The sequence below is a fragment of the Kalmanozyma brasiliensis genome (genome assembly GCF_000497045.1).
Source record: "Kalmanozyma brasiliensis GHG001 unplaced genomic scaffold PSEUBRA_SCAF23, whole genome shotgun sequence".
Taxonomy (NCBI): Eukaryota; Fungi; Basidiomycota; class Ustilaginomycetes; order Ustilaginales; genus Kalmanozyma; species Kalmanozyma brasiliensis.
The window spans coordinates 1-18641 of NW_015961963.1; the positions used below are offsets into that span (position 1 = coordinate 1).

At 58.4% G+C, this 18641-nt stretch overlaps 9 protein-coding genes across 9 annotated transcripts; 2 read left to right on the top strand and 7 right to left on the bottom strand.

Annotated features, from left to right (window-relative positions):
- Window positions 1-428: 428 nt before the first annotated feature.
- Window positions 429-1709, top strand: PSEUBRA_003555 (Pyridine nucleotide-disulfide oxidoreductase, NAD-binding domain protein; the record flags this gene model as incomplete). Its single annotated transcript, XM_016436654.1, has 1 exon — window positions 429-1709. One exon carries the CDS (start codon window positions 429-431, stop codon window positions 1707-1709), a length of 1281 nt encoding a protein of 426 aa, XP_016291917.1.
- A 211-nt stretch (window positions 1710-1920) lies between these two features.
- Window positions 1921-3553, bottom strand: PSEUBRA_003556 (Protease-associated domain, PA; the record flags this gene model as incomplete). Its single annotated transcript, XM_016436669.1, has 2 exons — window positions 1921-3336; window positions 3449-3553. 2 exons carry the CDS (start codon window positions 3551-3553, stop codon window positions 1921-1923), a joined length of 1521 nt encoding a protein of 506 aa, XP_016291918.1.
- Window positions 3554-4807: 1254 nt separating this feature from the next.
- On the bottom strand, window positions 4808-5110 carry PSEUBRA_003557 (uncharacterized protein; the record flags this gene model as incomplete). The annotated part of the gene is made up of 1 exon (XM_059465100.1): window positions 4808-5110. The coding sequence occupies one exon, from the start codon at window positions 5108-5110 to the stop codon at window positions 4808-4810; it is 303 nt and encodes a 100-aa protein (XP_059321417.1).
- Window positions 5111-5368: 258 nt separating this feature from the next.
- PSEUBRA_003558 (uncharacterized protein) lies at window positions 5369-6342 on the bottom strand (the record flags this gene model as incomplete). The annotated part of the gene is made up of 2 exons (XM_016436672.2): window positions 5369-5612; window positions 5699-6342. The coding sequence occupies 2 exons, from the start codon at window positions 6340-6342 to the stop codon at window positions 5369-5371; spliced, it is 888 nt and encodes a 295-aa protein (XP_016291919.2).
- A 297-nt stretch (window positions 6343-6639) lies between these two features.
- Window positions 6640-7689, bottom strand: PSEUBRA_003559 (RmlC-like jelly roll fold; the record flags this gene model as incomplete). The annotated part of the gene is made up of 1 exon (XM_059465105.1): window positions 6640-7689. One exon carries the CDS (start codon window positions 7687-7689, stop codon window positions 6640-6642), a length of 1050 nt encoding a protein of 349 aa, XP_059321418.1.
- Window positions 7690-8351: 662 nt separating this feature from the next.
- On the top strand, window positions 8352-9565 carry PSEUBRA_003560 (Transaldolase; the record flags this gene model as incomplete). Its single annotated transcript, XM_016436653.1, has 2 exons — window positions 8352-8591; window positions 8684-9565. 2 exons carry the CDS (start codon window positions 8352-8354, stop codon window positions 9563-9565), a joined length of 1122 nt encoding a protein of 373 aa, XP_016291920.1.
- A 120-nt stretch (window positions 9566-9685) lies between these two features.
- Window positions 9686-10939, bottom strand: PSEUBRA_003561 (FAD dependent oxidoreductase; the record flags this gene model as incomplete). The annotated part of the gene is made up of 1 exon (XM_016436668.1): window positions 9686-10939. The coding sequence occupies one exon, from the start codon at window positions 10937-10939 to the stop codon at window positions 9686-9688; it is 1254 nt and encodes a 417-aa protein (XP_016291921.1).
- A 1606-nt stretch (window positions 10940-12545) lies between these two features.
- Window positions 12546-13427, bottom strand: PSEUBRA_003562 (Conserved hypothetical protein CHP02464; the record flags this gene model as incomplete). The annotated part of the gene is made up of 1 exon (XM_016436663.1): window positions 12546-13427. The coding sequence occupies one exon, from the start codon at window positions 13425-13427 to the stop codon at window positions 12546-12548; it is 882 nt and encodes a 293-aa protein (XP_016291922.1).
- A 777-nt stretch (window positions 13428-14204) lies between these two features.
- Window positions 14205-16656, bottom strand: PSEUBRA_003563 (Basic-leucine zipper domain protein; the record flags this gene model as incomplete). The annotated part of the gene is made up of 2 exons (XM_059465118.1): window positions 14205-16180; window positions 16644-16656. The coding sequence occupies 2 exons, from the start codon at window positions 16654-16656 to the stop codon at window positions 14205-14207; spliced, it is 1989 nt and encodes a 662-aa protein (XP_059320605.1).
- Between the last annotated feature and the right edge of the window lie 1985 nt (window positions 16657-18641).

Below are 18641 nucleotides of genomic sequence, written 5' to 3' on the forward strand. Positions count from 1 at the left end.
TAACCCTAACCCTAACCCTAACCCTAACCCTAACCCTAACCCTAACCCTAACCCTAACCCTAACCCTAACCCTAACCCTAACCCTAGCCAAAACCTCCCTAGTCTGGCTACTACATTTTTTGGTGGGTATCAATGCATCCATCACCACAACATACCAGCTCTTAAAAATAATCTCGAAAATTGCCCTTTTTCCGCAAAGCTGGCAGCAAGCCGGCGTCCGGTGTTCTTTTTCCACGTGGTTTGCAATCCGGCTGTGACGGCGTTGGGCATGTGCAGTGAGCTAAGCTCGATCTGTGTCGGCGTACCTTCGTAAATACACGAGGGAGCTCCACGATCCATTGCATAGCCGTCATGCGACTCCCTGTTCGCAGCAACGTCCTGCCTCTGCGTCTCTCGACCACCATGCTCCATCAGACCAGATCGACAAGATGAACACGGCCGCCTTTGGAACAGACAGCGACTCGCTGATCCATCTCGTCATCGTCGGTAGCGGATGGGCAGGGTACACGCTCTCGGCAGAGCTCGACTATTCCAAGTACAAGGTCACCGTCATCTCGCCAGACCCCATCACCACCTATACGCCTCTGCTCGCTAGCGCTCTGTGCGGACTGTTCGGCTTCAAAGTCGCCGAAGAGCCCGTTCGACGAAGATCTCGACCCGTCTCGCTGTACCAGGCTGTGGTGGACAGTGTCGATTTCGGTTCGAAGACGGTACACTGCACGTCGAAGATCAACTCGTTCGAGCCAGAGCGCATCGAGGTGTCGTACGACCAGATTGTGTTGTGTCAAGGCTGCAAGGGCAACGACTTTGGCATCCCCGGCGTCGGCGAGCACTCGTTCGCAGTGCGCAACACTAAAGATGCATCAGCGCTTCGAAACAAAATCAGCGACATACTCGAAAAGGCCAACCTGCCGACCACCACACCGGAGCGACGACGAGAGCTGCTTCATTTCGCCATCGTAGGCGGCGGCCCAACAGGCGTTGAGCTCGCCGCTGAATTGTTCGACACCATGCACCAGGATATCGCCAAGATGTTCCCGCACCTCGAGGAGTACTTCAACATCGCGATCTACGACGTCGCGAGCAACATTCTCAGCAACTTCGAGGAGGATCTGTCGACCTATGCACTCGAATCCTTCCGCAGGAGAGGCGTCAAGGTCCATACGAGCACGCATATTACCGAGGTGCGCGATGGCAGCATGACCACGAAGGAGAAGGGCGAGATCAAGTTTGGCATCCTGATCTGGGCGACGGGCAATGCCAACGTGCCGCTGACGGAGAAGCTCAACTGCCGCAAGTCGAAAGAAGGTCTTGTCCGCCTACTGACCGACGACCAGCTGCGACTTCACTACACCAATGGTCGCATCATCAGAGACGCTTTTGCTATCGGAGACGCTGCCGACATTGAATCTCTCTCATTACCCACCACCGCCGAAGTCGCCGTCCAAAAGGCCAAATGGCTCGCCAAGAACCTCTCGGCCAATGGCGAGGGGACGCCGTTCAAGTTCCACGAGAAGCGCATGGTCGCATACTTGGGTGCTAGCGCCGGTGTATGGCAGAACGACAAGGTCAAGCTGAGGGGCAGGCTCGCATGGTTGAGTTGGCGATCAACCAGCTTGAGCTGGACGCACGACTGGAGGAAGAAGATCTTGATCCTGGTCAACTGGACGCTCAACTACTTCTATGGAAAGGAGATCGCGCGCATTTGAATAATAGAATCTTTTCTGCTAGCCTTTGTCGCTGCTCGTGAGATCAGGCTGGCCGCAGTGTCGTGCGCGAGCAAAGACAGCATCTCGACAAACGAAGCGGACTGCGGTCAAATCTCAGCGATGCGCTTCAAGTCAGAGCTCAGTCTGTCGGCTCAGAGCCCCACTCGAACAGATTTGTTAGACACTGTATGCTTTCATTTCTGACGAGCCTCTAGATGAGCGCCAGATCACCACCGCACCTGTGCGTGCTGTGGTCCACCTTCTTGGCCGCGAGCGCCCTCTTCTCGGGCCTGCTCAAGCCCCTCTTGCCCAAGCTGTCGAAGCTGGTGGCATAAGTAGCTACGGCATGAGCGATGGCCTTGGCGTTGACCTCGAACGCCTCCATGGCCAGGTTGTCCACCGTGTCGCCGACCTGGTGGTAGTTGGGGTCATAGGCGATGCCGGCGGTGCCGCCGAACATCCTCGCCTCCTCCTCGGTCTTAAGCTGCTCGGCACCGGTGTCGAGACCACCGGCAGCAATACCGGCGTCGAGGAACGGCCCGTAGTCGGACCTGCCGTCGAAGGGACCCTCGACGAGTGGCTTCTTGGCGACGTCCCTGAAGTAGTCGACGAACATCTTCTCGGCCTCGGCCGAGCCAGCCGGGCCAGGGTCGTTGAATGTGGATCCATCACCGTCGTGCACGCTGAAGACGTAGTTGGGCGAGGCGATCATGTCGAAATTGAGGTAGAGGCGGATCTGGTCCTTCTGCGCCTGGCTGAGCTGCTCGACGTAGTGCTCGGCACCGAGGAGGCCGAACTCCTCGGCGGACCACCAGGCGAAGCGGACGGCGTTGGGAGTCGAGTACTTGGAGAGCTCCTTGGCGAGGGTGAGCAGCGCGACCGAGCCCGAACCGTTGTCGTTGATGCCTGGCCCAGCGACGACACTGTCCGAGTGCGCACCGACCATGATGACCTGCTCCTTGTTGCCGCCCTTGGTCTCGGCGATGACGTTGTGCGTCAGACGGTCCTCGACGACGCCTTCAGCGGTGAGGTCCGCAGTGACACGCTCGCCGGATGCGAGGCGAGTGGCGAGGGCAGTACCGATGTCTTGAGTGACACCGACGACGGGGACGAAAGGTCCCTCTGGAGAAGGTCCCTTGCTGCCGAGCGTACCGGCAACATCGCCGTCAGCGTTGTTGTAGATGATGACAGCCGCAGCCTTAGCGGTGCCGGCGCGGCCCACCTTGGTGGCGAAGGGACAGGTGCCTCGCTTGACGAGCGCAATCTTGCCCTCGACGCTGGCAGGGTAGTCAGCCTGGTCACAACCGACGTTGGCCACATTGACGATCTCGACGTCCTCGAACGCGCCGTTCGGCGAGTAGGTGAAGGTAGCGGCCTTGGTAGGCTGGTTGTCGATGGCGAGCTCAGCCGAATGCTGGGCGTAGGTGGCGGTGAAGGGCTGGAGGTAGACGTCGTAGTAGTCCTTGCGACCGCCCTTGGTGAGCTCATCTCGGATGTACTCGACGGTGGCCTTGTGGCCTGGCGAGCCGAAGACACGGTTGCGCTCCGAGGAGGCATAGGCGAGCGACTGGAGCTTGCGTGCGCCCGAGAGGAGGTCGTGACGCTTGATGTCGTCTCGGAGTCGTTTCTGTGTTTAGGTGAGGGCATACAGCGAGTTGCGTGTCAGTCGATCCGGTCATGAGCTTGGTGCGAAGCTGCTTTCTGGATGTTTGTGGCAAGACGAGATCAAGATGACTTACAGATTCGACAGGTCGAAGCTTGCCTGGGCGAGCATATGCTTCCTGGCTGGTGCTGAGCAGCGCGAGGGCCACAGTGGCGAGAGGAAGGAGAGTCGGCGTCAACATCCTTGTGAAGATCTAGGGGTGGAAGGAGATCGTCTAGGGATAGGTAGGGGATGCGTTCCGGTCATCACGAATGAAGAAGCTCGACTTTATATGCATGCTCGTCCTCGTCTACGTCTGAACGCTTGCATGGAGCTCACCGCGCTACAGCACACCTTCTGAGTCTCCATCGAGAGCTTCAGTGCCTTGCTCGGTCTAAGCAATGCTCGAGCTTGTACACCAGCAAGTTCATGGTCTCGATAGGAGCGGACGGAAGAAGGTCTGCCGATGCAAATTGGTCAAACTCGGTTGCAGACACTCGTAGCCTCAAGCTTCCATGATCGCAGGCTCGTCCAGCGCCAAAGCAGCGGCGCGACGTCAGCTAGTGCGGCCTCGGACAGCACGGCGTTACCGCTGGCATTGCAGCCGCCTCGTACCGGCAAACACGCCGTGCATACAAGATCAAAGGCAGGCAGATAAGGCAGTTCAGCAACGCTATCTCGACGAACAGCGATTGGTCCAGAGAACATCAGAGCAAGGGTCCAAGTTGTCAAGAAGGACAGACGAAAACGCCAAGAAATGGATGCAGACTACGGAGCGAGGCGTTCCATAGCGCCTGGCTTGCTCCCACACACGACATCGCTCGTTGGCGCCCCCCACGCGAGCCGGCGTGCTGCAGCCATGAATAGAGGGGGAAAGCAGCGCTAAAAGGAGCAGCTGTGGACGCGGAGGTCTTGGCGCTGCACGTCGAGCATAGCCGATCTACGGTCAGACGAGCTATCGCTGGAAGTGACCTCGCTTCGAGATATCAGCCTTTTCCCTTCGAGATCCACGATCTGCACCATTCCGATCTTCCGCTCGCGATCAAGCAACTCAAACGACATCGGCGGGCTCTTCAGCGCCGAGTGGCAACAAGTTATGCTGCGATTCAGTCTGTGCAGGAGCAAAGACAAAGCAGACTAGCTTAGAATTCTGAGAGAGGACGATGGGCGCAAAAAGTGATGCGAAGACAAGAGCAACTGACATCGAAAGGCAAGTCAGAGCAACGACTGAGTGGCGAGTGATGTCGGAAGGGTTGCCTCCGAGAAAGGGCTGGGACTCGGGCTGCTGATGCTAAGGCGTCGGCGTCAGGCTGCGTTGTGAGCGGTTCGAGATGTTCCGGGTCGCTCGCTACCGGATCGTGGTCAAAGAGAAAGCCCTCTTTTTGTAAACGAGGTTCTTGGCAAAGTGGAAGAATTCTTCGGCTCGGCAGTGACGGATCGACATCGGGGATGTCCATTACTTAGATCGGACCTCCCTGCCCTTCTTCTGAAGAGCGCTGGCAAGGGTGTAGTAGTCCGTGAGCTGTCCGCTTTCGGTCAGGGCCTTGACGACCTCTCGGTACTCGGGAATGGTCATGGCCTGGTTGACGAGGATAGCTTTGAGAGCGTCGTCTTCGATGGCTCGACCGTGCGTGGCGTGCTTGTACTCGAGCGAGAGGGACTGAAGCCGATCGACGAAGTCGTTGATGTCTTTGTTCGCAATCATCAGCTGCGAGACGCGGACGAAGAGAAGGCATGAGGCAGGCGTTTCAGCAGGCATTCTGTGTAAGTGCAGTGTTGCGTTTGGTGTCTGAGACAGAAGTGTTGATATCGTGATGTTGGCAAGTTGGACGTTGCTGATGAGAAGCGAAGTGGGTGCTCAGCCTGCCTTAAGAAGCTTGATCGGCGGCACCACCAAGCGCTCATGAGGTCGGTCGAGGCAATAACGACGGTGGGACGCCACGTCACACTGTGGATCGATGAGATGTGGTGGGAACCTCCTTCGAGATATCAACGTTGCAACTGAATATTACTACAACTACAGTCTTGACGGCGAAGACACTCTTGTCGTCGTTCCGTTCTTGTTGAAGCGCTCACCGTACCAGCCGCAGATGTAGTCAACAACAGGCTGGGTGCGGCCGCGATACATGTGATCCGCTCCTTCCACCAGCTGCAAGCGATGCGATCCGGGCCTGCGCTGCTTATCGGACTCGAGAGCGCCAAAGTAGCTGTGTGCATCCTCCTCGTGTACGATCTGATCCGCTGTTCCGTGAAGTACGAGCCTGATAGCAACGATACGGGTCGGCACGATTCGATGTCAGCCCCCCGTGCGTCAGTACTCAGGATGGGAGAAGGGCGAGCAACTTACACGTCGGTCTTGGTGTTGAGTTGGGCAATTAGCGGGGCCGGGGTTTTGAACTCGGACATCTGCTGCAGATCGTGTGGCCAAACAACGTACTCTCGTTTCTGACCTGCGCTCGTGATCTGCCACCTGTAGAAACCGTCCTTGTCGAAACCCTGTTGGAATCTGCCGTAGGTCTGGAGCACCTTTTCCATGTGATATCGCCCGGATACGACTATGAGATTGGGCACGTATGCTGCTTCGCCGAGATCGCTCTTGAGCTCATCTGTTGACCTGGCAAGATACATCCATGAGATCATGGACCCTCTTGAATGCCCCACGATGAGATCCACAGTGTAGCCGTGCTGGTGATGCAGGTGGTTGATAACGCTCGAGAGGTCCTTGACGTCGTTGCTGAGATCGCCCATGGTCCAGTCGCCCTTGGAGTCACCATTGCCGCGGAAGTCGAAGCGATACGAGTCTATTGGTAGCGCCTGTGCTAGCGCTCGGTGGTAGCATTGGTTCTTGTGCGCGAGAAGACCGTGGAGGATCAAGGCGATGCGTTTAGGTGCGTTGCTTGAAGACGAAGGTTTGCGATGCAGAACGCCGACGAGGTCGACACCTGCCTGAGGTGAGGGTATGCGCAGCTCTGTCTCGGCATTGTCGGTCATTGTTGCAGCTCGAGATCGGTGATGAATGTGATGACGAGCAGGTAGTAGGCGTGAGGATCGACTGGAAGCGAAGGCGAAGCGTGTTGCACACGGCAAACGTCGCATCCGGCAATACTCGAATAGCCGGCGGAGCGGTTTTGGAAATTCAATCCGCATCAAAATATGGAAAATGGCGACTCAAAAATGTGCGCAAGAAAATCTGACGAAAAAGAGTCGCCGTGTTGTGCATCACATGCTCACAACACTGTCCAACAGGCCGGCTGGCATTCGATGATGATCCCGTGACATTGCGTTTGACTACAGAGGAGGACGGATGACGACAAAAGCAGCGTCGCCCTGAGTCTTGAAGTGGACTGCACCATCAGCATGGCGTACCAAGGTGGTGCTGCCCGACTTGAGCTCGGTGGCCTTGCTCGAACCACCACCAACCTTGATCTCGACGCTACCCTTGAGAACGACAATCACCTGGAAGCTCGCGTCCACCTCGGCATCCTGCTCGAATCGGTCCATCCTGAAGTACTCCAGCGCCGACTGAGCCAGCAGGTTGCTCGACTTCCTGCCTTGCGCGCGCACTACCAGCAACGAGAGCTGCTCCTCGGTCAGGGTGGAAACGTCGACGGCAGTCATGGCCTTTTCAAAACCCAGCCCGAGGTGACCATCCTTCTTGCCGTCCAGCTTGAAGTCGCGCCACTCGAGCAGGATCGACATGTCTTCCGGCTCCTGCACCTCGACGAGCAGGATCCCTTCGCCGATCGCGTGCAGCAGTCCAGGTGGGACGTAGACCGTGTCACCCTCCTGAACCTCGACTCGGTGCATCATGGCAAGCATGGTCTCGATCTCCTGAGCGTCGACCATCTTCAACATCTCTGCCTCCGAAACGCCCTCCTTGAGACCCAGGTAGACCTCACCAGGGGTGAGGATGTGCCACGCCTCTGCTTTGCCGTGGTTTCGGTTGACGTGCAGTTTCGCCCAGTCAACGTGAGGGTGAGCGTGGATCGGCAATCGCTGCCCTGCGTCCAGCAGCTTGATGAGCAGCTTGGTGTCGTTGCCGTACTTGCCGACGTGCGCAGGTCCCAGCCATGACGCCGGATCGTTCTTGATCTCATCCACGAGAAGCGTGTCGGTCTCAGAGAGACGAGTGAGGCCGAGTGTGTCGTGGCCAGCACAGCATGTCGTCGAAGCCACCCAGTCCTCGGGTTCGCGCTGGCTCTTGGATGCTTCGCCGCGGAAAGAGGCGATGCGTGGTCCGCCGAGGTAGAAGCGCTCCGGCAGTTGATGAGAAGGGAGCTGGATGGGACCTGTCAGCTTGGACGCCTGGCCCAGCACGTCATTGGATTCGCCTGGCATGGTTGGCAGATGTGCGTGTCGTCGTAGGAGGAACAAGTCGTGGTGGTGCTACGGCAAGGTGGAAGGGATGAGCGTTCATATATCAGACGACATCACCCACCTGGTCCGCCCAGGCCGAGCACATGAATCAATGCTCGATGCTGTGGACGCAACCCGGGGCGGAAGGAGCTACAACAATGGAGGCTCGGGCAAATTTCGGTAGCCTGGACCCTGCCTTGCAACGGGCCAGTGAGGTCGAAGCTTCGCACTCCCGCCACGGGCTAGCAATATGTTTGTCTGTCGCTGCGTGTCGTTTAGAGGGACAAAGTTGACCGGCGAGTCCTTTCTTTCGCTTTTTGCAGCAGCAGACGCGCACATCGGTGGCCGGCAATTCAATTTCACCGAGGGCCCCGCGTTTGCCGGTCGGGCCCAATTTCACCGAGAGCGCTCCAGAGGCTGTTTCCTCCCTTGTCCTCCTTGGCTTGCCTTCCAGCGTGCCTACGTCTCATTGTCCCACCCGGTTACACACATTCTTGGACCGAGTAGCTCGCCTGCCAACTCGACCTCGGACCCTATTGTTCTCGAATCAGCGCTCCCACACGCTTTCATAAATATTCACCAGCCTCTCTCGACTTTGTCCACGTCTTTCATCTCGAACCCACTCCTAGTCGACGACCGAAACCATGACCGCTTCCACCGTGCCCATCATTGTCAGCGCTGCTGAGCAGCTCGAGATTGACGTCGACACCCTCGATGTCGGTCTCTCGCAGCAGCTCAAGTCGCTCGGCGTCCACCCCAACGACATGACCTCGAACCAGTTCATTGTCGCCGACGCCCTGGCTACCGAGGAGAACCAGGCCATCCTCGAGCAGGTCATCCGCGACAGCCCCGATGCCGACTGGCTCACCATCCTCGACAAAGTCGTGAGTATCCACTGCTCGGCGCAACGACTTGCATGTGCATCCGGCTGACATTATTTCATTTTGATCTTTGTTCTCGTTTTCCCTCATCGCAGAGCGTCAAGCTGTGCTCGCTCAACATTGGCAACATCTCTGGCCGCGCACTCCTCCAGGCCTCGCCCTCGCACGCCTACAATGCCGAGGGCATCGTCGCCCACGCCCTTGCCTACGACCGCGAGTTTGCCGCCGTCGGCATCACCAAGGAGCGCTACTGCATCAAGATCCTCACCACCGGCGCTGGTATGCTCGCCTCGCAGATCCTCCAGAGCCAGCACGGCATCCAGACGCTCGGCACTGGTCTCTTCTCGGTGCCCCAGGCGCTCGCCGCCGCCCAGGCCGGTTGCCTCTACATCTCGCCCTACTACAACGAGATCCTCGCCCACTTCACCCCTCCCGCTGAGAGGTTGGTCTACGAGAACCCCGCGACGCAGCACCCCATGTCGCCCCGTATGGCGCACATCTACCAGGCCTACCGCGACCTTGCTGTGGCCAACCCATCGCAGCGCGTTCCCGTCATCAAGGCTGCTTCTTTCATTGCCATGAACGAGGTCCTTGCCATGCCCGAGCTCGGTGCGCAGCAGACGACCATCCTGGCCCCCACCCTGGTCGAGATGATCTCTGGTCAAACCACCGCCCGCCCTGCCGGAAGCAAGGTCTACCGCCCCAGCAAGACGTATGCGCTCGAGTTGCCCGAGGCGACGCTGCCGCTGCTCAAGGTCGACCCCCTCCGCGCCGACGGCGTGCCCCAGGTGTTCGACCTCAAGACCGACTACCTTGGCAACAACGCTGCTGGCCTCGAGGCTGCCATCGCCGCCGACCCCGAGACGAGCAGGAGGATCAAGGACGCCGTCGAGGTCTTCCAGAAGGCCGAGCTGCAGGCCAAGGCGCTCATCGACGCCGCCATCCTCAAGGTCCGGGGTGTTACTGTTGCTGCTTGATTTTTCTCCCGCATGTCACCGTTTGGAAGAGCAATTGCATACGATTCAAAGGATACAGTTTGAAGCGAGTGTGAAGTGAGAGTGCCTGTGTGTGCCAGCGGTGCCTGCGTGCGCGGGATGTCAATGCGAGCCCTTGTTGTAGATGTCGTTATACGTGCTCAGCGCCTTTTCCTCCAGCTGCGACCATTCTTGTCCATCGAACCGGTTGACATCGAGCTCCTCGACCATCCACTTGTCGTCCTCCTTCAGCTGGTCCAGCAGCACATCCGCAAGCAGCTGTGCGCACCCCGCCGCGTGGGTGACCCAGATTGCACTGGCCACATACACGGTTTCTTGCCCGCGCACGCGACCCAACAACGGCTTGCCATCGGGCGTGACGCTGAAGAGGCCGTTGAACGCGCGCTCCTTGCCCACCTGGTTCGGGTTGACGCTGAACTCGGTCGCTGTTTCCTCTGGCAGCAGTTGCAGTGCGGTGCTGAGGACGGACTCGAAGCTGCTCTCCCACGATCCGTACGCCGAACTTGTGAGTGCGGAGGAAGCGACGTGGATCGGATCGTGCGCGTACGACCCGAGCCCATCTTTGACTCCGTGGTCGCGAACGTAGACGTGATGCTCGGGGTACCGAACGAAGGGCGTCTTTCCCGGTCTCTGGGCCCGCTCGGCGGTGTAGATGTACGGATGGGCGACGGGCAATATCGGCAGCTGTTGCAGGAGGGTGCGCGTCCAGATTCCCGTACACAGCACGATCTTGTCCGCTACCAGCTCGCGTTCGTCGCTCAGCCGCACACTGTTCGAGCCGATGGAAACGACGTCTGCGTCGAGCAGCAGTGCACGTTGGGATCGAGCGATGTCCTGCTGATACCGCGCAATATGTTGAGCGTTAGCCGTGCCGTCGTTGGCGAAGAACAGTCCGCCTTCGATGCCGGTGCGCTTGATGAAGATGGGCGCTTTCTCCACCAGAGCGGTCTTGCTCAGCACTTCCGCTTGCAAGCCTGCATCACGCGCCTTCCCCGCTCGATTCTTGAGCCCTTCGAGCCCAGCTGGGGAAGAAGCAACTTCCAGCCCGCCTACGACATCGAATCCGTCCTTGATCGAGCGATACTTTGTCACACTCCGGCGAGCGAGCTCGGTGAGAACAGGCAGCTCGTTGTACTGCCCCACGTAGCCTGGTGCATGACCTGTGGATCCGGGCAGACCGCGGACCGAGCGGTCGACGAGGACCACCTGCTGGTTGGGCGAAGCGGAGAGGATGGCGGCGAGCGAAGAGCCTACAATGCCGGCGCCGATGATGAGGGTGCGTTTGCGATCCGGTGCGATGGCCGATGTCGGGTCAAAGGGCACCGCAGTGGCATTGGTGGCGGGTGACGAAGTCATCTTGCGAAAGCTGTGGATGGAGTTCGAAGGTGATGTTGCCTGTGCGAAGAAGATGGAGGTGGAACGGAAACCCGGTCGTGTAAAGAAGGTTGATAAGAAGCTACCGCCAATTCGAGAAGCAAATTCCACGTGGCCGGGCAGGTGAACAGACCGGCAAATTTCGGCGGCAAGTTGCCGAATTTAGCCGTGCCACCTCGTCGTGCGGAGGACGAGGAATAGTCGGGCGTTAAGGGGCGAGACGAGGATCGTGGGAGTGATGAGACCATGATGATGATCTCAATCTATGTGCTATGTGAAGTCGCTGGCCCTTCTTTGTGAGTGGGTTGCGAAAGAAGCATTCGTGCTCGTGATGCTGCATAGACTTTCTGCTCTACGCGAGCAGGTAGACAGCCGATCTCGAACAGCATGTCTCGCCTTGTATTCGTAGCCAACGCTGAATCGAAACAGCCAAAGAGAGCTCTGACGTTGCCCGTTGAGCAGGTCTTATCGACGATTGCTGCTATCTCCGACTGCTTCGTAGTCAGACGTTGGATTGAACAAGACTAGGTACGGCTGGCGGACGTTGTTTCGTCTTTCTCGTCTCATCCGTGCTGATGTTCATGGCAGGCTCATGGGAAGCATACGGTTGAAGGTGACACGGTCGAAGTCAACGGTGGTGGTGGTGGGAGTGTCGGTGCTATGAAGGGACTCGTCAAACGTATTGTGGCCTCTCCAGCGAGAACGTTCTCGCGCTTCGTATTGTCTCCCAGGCCTGCCAGGGCGAGAACAGGTGAAGCGAGGATCGCGAGAAGGCTAGCTCGTTTGTGCCACGTGATCCTGGACAAAGGCAACACGACAAACGCTGCGAGGCATCTCAAAAGCCGCTAGGTAAGCGTCTGCGTCTGACAAGAGATCGAGGGCAGCATCGCTCGATGAATTCGGATGTCACGCCTACACTAGTGCTGTTCGGTAGCGTCAGTAGGCTCGGCTCGAGTAGTGCCCTCGACGTTCGGCGTCCAACAGGAACGCCGCCGGGAGAATCCCGCGGGAATCCCCTGCCTCCATTGTCCATCACCCGAGCTGACCCTGCGTCGAACGTCGGCTTGGGAACGGCAAATCGGCTGGCAAGAGCCGAACGAAGAAGCGCTGTAGCCTCCATGAAAGGTGCTCACATTCACTCCTTTGGCCAGCCGATGACGGTGAAGCGAGCGTCTTGGAGCTTCCCTCGGTCAAAGATGATCAGCGAGCGGTTCATTCGAGTGCATGCTCAAGCTCATCCCCCAAAGCACGTTCAGAGCTATCTGTGCCTCATCGGATCGCACCACGTCTCAACTTGTCCGGCCTGTGTATGTGCATCTGTGCCAATAGGCTCCTATTTCTCAACGACATGTGATCGCAGCTGACGGCGGCTTCTTCGCCCTCCATTCCCCTGCCGCGCAACGGCGCGCATCGCCCTCAGGCGCCGCAACTGACCGGCGCAAGATCAACTCTTCCTGACGACGCGATGAAAAGTTTTGGTTGCACGCACCCAAACCCATCGCTCTCCGCCCTCTAAGCGCAAAAGCTCGCACAACCCGGCACAGACCAGCAGAAAGTCATATCTCAGTGGCATTCCAGGGGGTGGTGATTACATAGTCTTTGCCCCGCTCCCGTACCTCACACCGGAATTCTCGCGCAGCACCTCGCGCACATCCATCAGCACCTTCCCGAGCACGTTTCGACCCCTCCCCGCGCTGTCGCCCCAAAAGACGTCGGTGGGGGAATCATTCACCAGCACGCGCTCTTCGGTTTCCAACAGGGCTTCGCGCAGTTTGCCCCACTGGGAGAACTTGACCAGCACCACATCGTGCATCACTTTGACGTTCAGGCCTTCGTTGAACCATCCAGCCGGATAATGGGATGTGTGGGAGCGGGCGATTCGCATAGCATCCGAGGGCGTCTTGGCTCGTCGAACTTTGGCTGCTAGATCTGGGCGATCGGGGAACTTGAGGGATTGGAACAGGTGTTCTGCGGTCGCGTAGCGGATGCCGTTGTAGTGCAGTGGGTAGGCGGGGGAGGAGTTGGACAGGTGGTAGTTGGGCTGGTCTTGGCGGAAAAAGGCGATTCGACCTTGGGCGTCGAGGGTGTGGGGAATACCGGAGCCGACTTCCTTCGGTGGACTTGGAGGTTGTGCTTGCGATGGCTGCGATGGAGATTGCGAGGGCTCTGCTTGGTTCGCTTGCGATCCAGCAGGGGGTGCGCCCGACGGTTGCGGCTGGGAACTCGATCCTGCAGCAGCAGCCTCACCGCCCACGAGGCTGGTGAGCGGCGCACCCGTCTCGACACCGTCGATGGTGTTGAGTCCCGTCTCGTTGGTTCCCTTGGGTGCGTCGGCGCCGGCGTGCTCCAGTGCATCGTGCGCCTGCTCGCGGTTGCTCTTCTTCCATGTAGAGGGTTTGAAGATGGACCGCCGCTTGGCAGAGCCCTCGGCGGCGGAGGTGTACGGGGTTGAGACTGCTGCTGACGACATCGCTGGGACGTCGGAAGCAGAACAGGTATGGCCGTTATGGAAGGTGCGTGCTTGCAATGAATCAAGATCTCGATATTCAGTCGGCGTCGAGAATGTGAGAAGCGATCTTCGTTCTAGCAGATTGCGACTGCTGCTTTTGTACCTTTCGCAACGCAAGGAGCTCTGTATGGCTTTGTCGACGATGATGGCAATGATGGTAAAGCAATCTCGTCACTATCCCATCCCACCTCCTCATCGACCGTTCCGGCAAAGCATCTCGGGCGTAAATGCGCAACGATTTGCATCGTACAGCCGACCAAAGCACGCCATTTTCTCCACTTTCTTCCCGAAATTCAACAGTCACGCCTTCATCCAGGCGAGCATCTGCGTGAACAAGCAACGTCATCCCGCACACCGCGCGCTTCCGCCGGACACCGATTCGGAGAGTTTTGCCACGGGACGCCATGTGCTTCGTCCCGGATGGCATGCCGACTCTCTTGCTCATAGCTGCAGCCGATCCGCACCCTGGTCAATCACATCTCGAATCTCACTCACATCTCGGACACCGAAGAGATACAGGTGCAACGAAAAGGTATTCACTTGCAAACTTCGATGAGGGCAGATATTTAGTGTACATGACAAAAAGTAGAGAGGGTGAGAGAGAGAGAGGTAGAGAAGTACACAAAACATAGGTACAAATCTCGAGGATCGAGAAAAGAGAGGAGAAGAGTCCGAGCCCAGATGATGGCAAACTTGGTATAGAGGGCACAGACGAAGGTCGCAGGGGGAGACAGGACATCACACCTTGATGGTGGCGCCAGCCGCGCTTGCTCCGGCATTCTTGGATCCGTCTGCGGAAGCAGAGCTCCACTCGCGTTCATGCTTGATGCCGCCGCCCAGCACATCCTCCTCGGACCGGGGTCGACCGCCTGCTCCTGCCTGCTGGCGTTGGTGCATGTGATCTGGGAAGCCGGGTCCTCTTGGCACACCGTGAGGAGCGTGTGCCGGTGCGTAAGCGCCACCAGGTCCCTGGGTCATGGGAGGACCCGAAGCTCCTGGGTGCATGTACGCCGGATGAGGAGCCATGTTGGCAGGAATGCCCATCTGTGAGGGTCCCATCGAGTGATGCGGGTCGACGCCGTGTGGTGGAGGAGCCATCGGCATGCCCATCGGCATTCCCATGGGCATGTTGGGCAGCGGAGCGCCTCCCGTAGCTTGCACCAGCTGGCTCTTGAGGAACATGTTTTCGTTGCGCAAGGCCCCAACGGTGTTCTGCAGGTTCTCGTTGTCATTCTGAAGGTACTCGACCTTGGCCTGCAGCGAAGCGAGCCACGCCTTCTTGCGCTGACGACACTTGAGCGCGGCCTGTCGGTTACGTTCGAGGAAGTTCTTGCGTTTGGCGTCCATATTGCCTTTGCCTTCTCCGTCGTCGTCGCTGTCCCACTGCTGATCGTCGTCGTCGCCATTCTCCGACTTGTACGATCCGCCGCCGTTGGAGCTTGAAAAGGAGTTCTTGCCTTGAGCCATGGCAGCAGCGTGGTCGTCGGTAGCGGCGGCGGCGGCAGCAGCAGCAGCGGCAGCCTTCTTGCCGCCTTTCGCGGTCTTGACAGCTTTGGCGGGTGGTGCGTTCATGGTCGTGGAAGCAGGGCCGGCAGCGGAGGTGCTGTCATCGACTGAGCCCGACTTCTTTCGCTTGTTGCCGTTGGGCTTGGCGGCGTCGTCCTTCTTGCCTGCAGCGGCGCCCTTCTTCGCAGCAGCGGCGTTGGGCTTGGACTCGTACAGCGAGGTCGAGGCGGCGTTGGCACCTTCGCGCTTGGACATCTCTTGGTGCGCACGGCTCAAGAGGAAGAGACCCGAAGCGGCGTTCTGCTGATCGCCGGCAGCGCCCTCCAGCTGCTTCTGCATCATCTGGGGACTGACGCTTTGCGAGACGCTGCCGTCCGAAGAGCCGCCCTTGAGCTCTGCCTTGAGCTTGGATCCAGCCAGCTTTCCGTCACCACGGTCGCCAGGGAAGGACCGGCTGAAGGCAATGTCGAAAGCGTTGTGAGCATCGGTGGGCTTGCCGGCAAAGTTCTGGGGGTGGGTGGACAGAGCACCGCCGGGAGCACCCCCTGCAGCACTTGGGTCCATGGATCCGCCGTTGGTGGCTGCGTTGGCAGCGTTGGTGAGAGCCGCGAGCGTGTTGGGAGTGATGGTGGCTGCCGAGGAGGGAGCACCTGAGGTGTTGTTGACCATGGCAGCGAGGAAAGCAGCGGTGTTGGGCGATGGAGGTGGGAATGACATGCCGCCTCCGAGTGGGGTCAAGCCGGTTTTGAAGTTGGACAGGTCTGGGGTGAAGCCGGTACGGAACGAGTTGGGGTCGAAGTGAGAACTTTGAGGACCGGCGAGCATGGCTGGCGAGAGAGGACCAGACCTCAAGGAGCTGGTGAGACTACCCGACCATGGGTACGCGTTGGTCTCGCCCGCAGGTGAAGTGATGGAGGCGACCGGTGGGAGCAGAGGCTTGGGCGTCGAGCCAGACTCCTGTTGTGGCGACGTGTTCTTTGAGTTGGAGTAGGTGCGATCGCGGTAGGCGGCGCCGGGACGAGTGGAGAGAGGAGGCGTGCTGACGGCGTTGGTCTTGCCCTCGACCTTGCGGCGCTCGACGTTCTCTGACGAATCGGGGCCTGAGCTGAAGGATTTCTCGAACGGGTTGGGTTCGAGGTGGTGCTTGGCGGTGGAGCGAACGGGCGAGCTCCTGCGGAGTGGCTTGGCCGGAGGCCTTGTAGCTGTGGCTGGACGTGGTGATTGGACAGCGATCATGGTGGATGAGGATGGTGACGGCGATGGTGGTGAAGTGGGTATCAAGGACGCGTCAGTGGTGGTGGTGTCGTCGAGGTGGCCATCGAGAATGGTGGTGGTGGAGGAGGACAGGAAGGATGGAAGGATCGGAATTGGGACGAGAGCAGGAAAGAGGAGGAGGAGCAAGTCAGTGAGCTGAGCACGGTGATTGCTGCGGAGAACCGAAATCCGGGATGGGCAGGCGGATCGCACGATCCGCGACGGACAGCATGGGGCTGGACAATAGGCGAGCTCAAGAGGACCCGTGAGTCCATCGATATCGGCGCTAGAACTAGACGAGGCTAAATTGCAGCTCTGCCCTTGCATCGATGCTGCTGCCGCGAATCCTCCATCGATCCAATTGAATGCGCCTTTCAATAACGCCCATCCTTTGTGGTGCTGGTGTTGACCACTTACCTGTTTCAGACATGGTCGCTGAAGTGTCGTCCGAAGTGTATGAGGTGGATCACACTTGCTGTCGACGCTGAGCAAGACGGGGAGAAACAAGGGTCCAGACGAAGGGTGTTGAGCGGTGCCTGGCTGTTGAGAGTGCAGGGCTGGTGGAGTGCCGGTGTGTCGAGGTCGAAAGCTCGGTAAGGTAGTAGTTGGGTCGTGGCGCAGGGATGGTGGATTCGGGATAGGAACCAAAGGGAAGGTTATGACGAGGGTATGACGATGACGATGTTGTTGAGAAGGAAGGAGGAGGAGGGGGTAGACAAAGAGATGGTCTTGCGCGGTCAGCCGGGGCGGGAAACGGCTGAGCAGCAGGTCAAGTCAAGTCGCCGAATGTGTGTGATCCGGATTGGTGGTGGAGGCGGTAGACGAGCAGAGGAGAAAGGATGCCGATGGAGACGATGTGCGTCCGGATGGGCAGATGAGATGGATGGCAAAGGAAGAGAGAGATAGGATCAAGTTTTGGGTGCGTCGATGCGGGTGGAACTCGAGTAGAATGCGCAGCAGAAGCGACTTGGGGTTCGGCAACGGGTTTGGCAGAAGAAGCTGTCGGTCCTGACCCTTTGTCTGTTGTGTGTTGGCAGTGTCGGGGGAGAGACAAACAAGGATGGGGTCCGAATCAGGGTGCAAGATGTCGATGAGGCGTGGGAAGGGAGCCAAGTGTGATTGTGCCAAAGCAAAGCTGCGATGGTGATGGAATTTCGCAGCTCAGCTTTCCCAGCCCAGGCGAGCTTGGATTTCAGCTCTCTTTCTTTCCAGTCGGATCGGCTCGATGCGCGGCAAAGACACCAAAATGGCAAAATTTTATTTTATTTAATCTAAAAATGGGCTTAGCTGGCAGCACCGGAAAGGAGCTTAAATTTTCCGTCAAGCCGTGCCTACTGAGCTCAGCCTCTCTCATTCATATCACATTTCTCTCCCACGCTCTTGCCAGCTGTCACACATTGATCGCGAGGCAGCCGAAAGCACACGACTCAGCGTCCACACGGTGTGAGTGTGGTGGAAGAGGATCATCCGATTAGCGCAGACGAGCAACAAACAGATGGAGTGCTCGCTGAGCTGCCACGCGGTGGTGCATTTGTGTGCTGTGTGCGCTGCTGAGTTGGATTTCGAGGATCGCTCTCCCGTCTGAGACCAATTTGGCAGTCGCTTCAACCCTCCTATCGCGCAATTCCCGTCGGAGCACAGTGGGCTTTCCGGGCTTTTCCTTCTTTGTCGGTGTTCTTCAACGAGGCACGAGCTGTGCATGCAGCACAACACAGCAGCAGCAGCACGTTCCTTGCAGGAGAATCCAGCGCTTCACACTACTTTGCCAGCTATTGGATCGCGGCATACAAAGGGGCGTCCAAGGAGGCGTTTGGCCAAGCCACAGGGGGGATCAAGAGCGGGCTGCCTGGCTAGACCTCTGCTGTATAGCCGAGATAGCAACTATGCTACGGCAACTACACGCTTTACATACGGGCAAAGTCGCCGGGCATATCGGTCTCTACAATATCAGCCAGCCGAAGTGTCTTTTTGTCGTTTGCGAGTCGCCGCTTCAACGCTCGTTTACAGGACTCGGGCGAGTGCGAGCCACACCCTACTCATCGGATCCGCCCTGTGGTATGTTGTGGGAGTCTTTCGCACGCCATCGGACTCGCCCGAACCACAGAGCCGTCTGTGGTACGACGACATCCACCTTTCATCTCAGCGCAAGCCCATTGTCGGATCGTGTACAACCAAATCCCGGACGGTCAACTCCGTTTCCTCTCGCTGGTGCTGCTCTTCACCGGGATCGACGCTGCACCTTGCTCCAACCGGACCCCGGGGCTTTGGCGCCTGCAGCATTGTTTGCGATCGTCGATGTCGACGGCCAACACGCAGACCACATGCATTCATCCCTCGCTTGCGGTTTCGCCTTTGTCTCTCCAGGGATTCGGCACTGCTCTTGCAGTGGAAGCTGTCCAGCAACTTAACGTGGGG